The sequence below is a fragment of the Limulus polyphemus genome, unplaced genomic scaffold (genome assembly GCF_000517525.1).
Source record: "Limulus polyphemus unplaced genomic scaffold, Limulus_polyphemus-2.1.2 Scaffold4265, whole genome shotgun sequence".
NCBI lineage: Eukaryota > Metazoa > Arthropoda > Merostomata > Xiphosura > Limulidae > Limulus > Limulus polyphemus.
In genome coordinates, this window is record NW_013669875.1 from 62,827 (window position 1) to 68,490 (window position 5,664).

General features: G+C 35.2%; 1 protein-coding gene across 3 annotated transcripts in view; it reads right to left on the minus strand.

The window, feature by feature from the left end:
- LOC106470883 (crossover junction endonuclease EME1-like) overlaps nt 1–4,796 on the minus strand; it is a 48,978-nt gene extending 44,182 nt beyond the window's left edge. For all 3 annotated transcript variants that reach the window (XR_002613141.1, XM_022399520.1, XM_022399521.1), the window contains exons 1-2: nt 4,569–4,796; nt 478–1,050 (exon numbers count right to left, since the gene is read on the minus strand). Coding sequence is in view for 2 of the 3 variants with exons in the window: in XM_022399520.1 (XP_022255228.1) it covers nt 478–1,019 (542 nt within the window). In the remaining variant the exon portion in view is untranslated. The remainder of the gene's footprint in view (nt 1–477; nt 1,051–4,568) is intronic.
- Nucleotides 4,797–5,664: the final 868 nt, after the last annotated feature.

Sequence of the window (5,664 nt, forward strand, 5' to 3'; positions counted from 1 at the left end):
ACTGGATCAGCAAGTGAAAGGTGGTTACCAAACAAGGGTTCATCTTAACCGTAATATCTGAGATTACATGAACAAACAAGTGAAAGGTGGTTACCAAACAAAGGTTCATCTTAACAGTAACATCTCAAGTTAACTGGACCAGCAAGTGAAAGACGGTTACCAAACAAAGGTTCATCTTAACAGTATCATCTCATGTTAACTGGACCAGCAAGAAAAACATATAGGTTTTGAGAAAGATGATATCAAAAATACTACAACAATTAAACTGCATACACAACTAAACAATCATTAAATATTAAATCACAAAATAATAATGCTTATGCAGAACAGTCTTGTATATACAACACTCCTAATGTGCAACATTATATTAACTTTATGTACATTGTTTAACATCTACATCTTTATGACAAATCCTCAACAGACCACTTCCTAATGTACAAGATTACATTAACTTTGTTTAAAAGGTTTAAGACCTACCTCTTTCCTAATACCAGACCTGGCATGTGTCTCTTCTCACAGTTCTGAATGTTTGTCTCTTCTTCTTCATCACTTGAGATAGAGAGATCAATTAATACCTGCCTACCTTCTCTAAGCTGGTGATCCTCTTTAGCTCCAATATCTACCAGTGATGACAAACCAGAAGTAACACCTAAACCAGATAATGAGTCTTCATGGTAAGTAATCACTTGTGTTTTACTTTCAGCATATCCTTTTGTAATACTATTTTCAATTGTAGGTTTTAATCTAGTGAAAGTTTGAGCAGATTCATTAATAAAGACTGGTTTGTGTATTTCAGTTTCACATCTATGTGGTAGTGAACTTGATTCTTTAGCTTCAAACGCAGAATATTTCTCTTTTTGAGGAGATTCCTCATCACTCAAACAAATGCATTCTTGTATTGGCTGCTTCTGAGCCTCAGAACGCTGTTTAAGGCGTTCAGCCAGACTTGGGAGAGAGTCTTCACTGCCACTTTCAGTTGCTTCACTGTTAATCTCAGTATCACTACAGTCCTGGGACATAATTACTGGTGAATGGTTCTTGATTAATTTCCTACATAATTAAAAAGGATGTTATTGTAGATAAGTAAAGTCTTATTAAAGTCACAGTTTAAAATTTATCACAAGTTTTCAAATCAAAGTATAAACACCTTTGGTCATCTTAAATACAGCTGCATTCTTCACTCTTGCATACCTAGTTGTGTAAAATTAGCAGCATATCTTACTCATGTGTTCCATTTTTTTAAAGTTAGTAGCAACCTTCTTTCATCATGTGTGTATGTTATTGTAAGGTTAACACCATTCTTTACTCTCATGTATCTGTTTGTGTAAATTTATCAGCATGTGTGGTTGTGTAAAGTTTGCAGAATTATTTACCCTAATGTGCCCGACTGTATAAAGTTAGCAGCATTTTTCATTCTTGTATGACTGTTTGTGAAGTTAGCAGCATTATCTTACTAGTGTGGCTACCAGGCTTGTGTACCTTCTACACCAGCTCTGAGAATGGAATTTAACATCAACAAGAGGCCACAAATGTCAACCTTCAGACTAGCCATTAGATAGATGGTAAGGAGTCTCTATTTCCACAAGTCAAGGCACCACAAACAAAACAACCCCAGAGGCATCAAGAGTAGGATTCTTAACAAAATCATCGATATTTATTATATAAGATCCCCATTTACAGACTGGAGTGTCAGGTGATGGGTTAACCAACACCATGACAGTGACAAGGACTGTCAATCAGCACCATGACAGTGATAAAGACTGTCAACCAATGCCATGACAGTGGCAAGGACTGTCAATCAGCACCATGACAGTGACAAAGACTGTCAACCAATGCCATGACAGTGACAAGGACTGTCAATCAGCACCATGACAGTGATAAAAACTGTCAACCAACACCATGACAGTGACAAGGACTGTCAATTAGCACCATGATAGTGACAATGACTGTCAATCATCACCATGACAGTGACAAGGACTGTCAATCAGCACAATGACAATGACAAGGACTGTCAATCAGCACCATGACAGTGTCAAGGACTGTCAATCAGCACCATGACAGTGACAAGGACTGTCAACCAACAACATGACAGTGACAAGGACTATCAACCAACACCATGGCAGTGACAAGGACTATCAATCAGCACCACAACAGTGACAAAGACTGTCAATCAGCACCATGACAGTGACAAGGACTGTCAAACAACACCATGATAGTGACAAGGACTGTCAATCAGCACCACAACAGTGATAAAGACTGTCAATCAACACCATGACAATCAATCATCACCATGACAGTGACAAGGACTATCAATCAACACTGTGATAGTGACAAGGACTATCAATCAACATTATGATAGTGACAAGGACTGTCAATCAGCACCATGACAGTGACAAAGACTGTCAATCAGCACAATGACAATGACAAGGACTGTCAATCAGCACCATGACAGTGTCAAGGATTGTCAATCAGCACAATGACAATGACAAGGACTGTCAATCAGCAACATGGCAGTGACAAGGACTATCAATCAGCACCACGACAGTGACAAAGACTGTCAATCAGCACCACGACAATGACAAGGACTGTCAATCAGCACCATGACAATGACAAGGACTGTCAATCAGCAACATGACAGTGATAAAGACTGTCAGCCAACACCATGTATCAACCACCACATTCAAGGATATGCTGACAGGATTAAACTGGGAGGAGTAAAGTCATTTGCTTGCCAATAAGAGTACATTTTGTAAATTTCCTTTTTAATTTAAGGGTGTAAAGTGCATATCTTGTATATCTGTCTACATATTTCTTTTGTTATTTTTTTTTCTTTTGATATGATTTTTTGAGGGTTTATTTGGGTAATGTATTTTTGCTTTGCAAGGGTAATTTTAAGTAATGTTTTAATTTTCTCATTTAGTTTGTTTCAAGACATTTTTTCATTGCTTGTTGTCTTTTAAATCTAGTTTTTTGGACAAAATCTGGAGATTACACTAAAAAAATTACTTGTTCATTCAGCTTTCAATAAGAAGAATGATTGTAAATCAAATAATTTTCTTACTAGAAACAATTGACTGGATGACTTGTATTGTTGAAAATGTAATATATGAAATGACATGTACCCAACGTGATGATATATATACACTGGTTAAACCAATTATCTAGTAAATAATCACTTTAATGAATACATTCTTGCCACCATGAATCTTGATTCTAAAGAGGTCACTGCAAAACACCTTCTAATGAAACATGGTACAGTACACAAAACATGATTTAAGTTCTTAGCAAAATATAAATTTTCTTGATCATAAATTCACTTAGTCCCACATGATTCAATCTCCTAAACCTAAAACAAAGAAAATAATTCTTATCTTTTCTAATTATTATTTTGTTTTTGTTTGACAGCTTGTGATTTTCCATCACTTGGTGATTCTAGTTCATTTTTATTCATGTGTGCAACAACACAACATTACTATTGTTAAGTCAGTTGATAACTGTTTTGTGTTCTTTTCAGTTATCAGTTTGTATATATATATGTGTGTGTGTGTGTGTGTGTGTGTGACACTGTAACCTTTGAGAAGGGTACAAGCTAAAATGTCAAGTTTAAATAAGTTTTTTTTATGGAAGGTGGTTAGTCATTTTTTGCAAACATGATTTGAATTCTCCAGTCTGGTCTGCAAATCATAAAACTGACAGATTTTTTTATTTTGTATTGGCATGTTATATTTTCTTGTTCTGGGTTAGTCATTTCCTACCTTGCCCAAATTTACATTTGTGTCCCCTAGTCCTACTATTTTTGCCATTAAGTATGAAAAAATATGATGCATCAGCACCATCAATTCCCTTTACAATCTTAAATACCTCAATCAGATTCCCTTTAGCTCTTATTTGACAGATTTCAACCTCTTCTCATTTGATAACCCCTCCATCTCCAAGAACCATTATAGTAACCCTCCTTTCATATAATTCAATGTCCTTCCAAGTTCCCTAGGGTAAGGAACCCAAACTGAATACAATACTCCAAATACAGCCTAACCAGTGACCTATGCAATGAAATTATAACTTCTTTTGATTTGCATCCAATATTTCTGTAGATACAACCTAAAATCATATTTGCCCTGCCACTAGCAAGAGCATATTCACCATATTGTTTGGATGACTTAAGAAATTGATCAACCACAAAATGTGTAAAGTTATTAATTTTATAACTTATACTTATCAACACTAGTAAACTATAATTAAAAAGTAATAGAGCAGCTATGATAGAGCCAGATCTTATGGATTCTTAGTTTTTGCCTTACGACAAAACATGTTCATTGTTAATTATAATTAAAGTCGATGTAAATACAAGAGACAATGGGCGAAAAGTTTACACTAAAGTAAATACTAATTCATAATCATACTATGATGCTACAGTAGTACTTTTGTTTGTTATTATCATAACATTATATTAAAAAGCACATTTACGATTTAGGATTAAACCTTAAATAGACAGTGATGGAGCAACTGTTCAATAAGTTGGTCGGCTCAGCGTCAATTAAACTAATTTAGGTACAAATGTTACTTACTAATGACGTAATGTGGGTAACCGTAATGTCAAAATTACAGATTTCCGTCCAATATATTACTGGTGGTTATATGAATCTTCTTCGTTGAAATCAAATACGAGTTAAATAACACATTAATATGTGCAGCAGGAAGTACAAAATCAAATCAATAATGATAAACTGATTCCTCTAACCTGGTATCATGTTTAACGTAAAATAAAATAATATATGAAATTGGCGCCTAGAGATATTTACTTTAACTAGTTAGTTACTTCTCTCAAAATCCCTCTACTGGCGAAAACAAAACTCCTCTATTTGCATGTTGTAAAAAAGGAGAGAACGAACTTAGAAGTAATTCTATTAAATAAAATGGATAAACAGAGTTAAAAAACACAATCCATAAACACTTAACATTCTTAAAGATATTCACTGTTAACAACAATGAACATGCTATGAATGAAAAAGTAATAATTACTTAATCCATCCATATCCCCGGTGGTAAAGCATTTGTTTTGTTTTTTGTTTGTAATTAAGCACAAAGTTACACAATGAGCAATCTTTGTTCTGCCCACCACGGGTATCGAAACCCGGATTCTGGTGTTGTAAGTCCGCGGACATACCGCTATGCCACTGGGGGGGGGGGCCTGGTAAAGCAGCTAATAACTTTAATTTGGAAGAAATTTGAATATTACAACTTTATGTGAAAGTAATATGATATTGTTACGCCTCCAGTCGTTACTTAATTTTCCGTAAATTAGTTCCGACGAAACTTTAGCGACACAAGTCCTTTTTTAAATAAAACTGGTTTATTCTTTCCGAATACAACTTTACCGATACACTTAATTTCAACAGTCGCTCTATAACAAACGCTAGAGAGTCTCACGTGCTCGTGCTCGACAATACTCAGTTCAATTACACAATACCTCTCCGTCGCTTCGTGGCCGGTCTTCTATATACAAGACTACACTATATCTAGAAAGATCACGAGATTTAAGGAAAAGACGTGAAAATTCGAGAATGACGTGGCATGATACTAGTCACGTGACCTCGATGTCGTAACACTGCCCCTTCCTTAGTATTGTTTGTCCCGAACAATAGCCACTTACATTAAACCAAT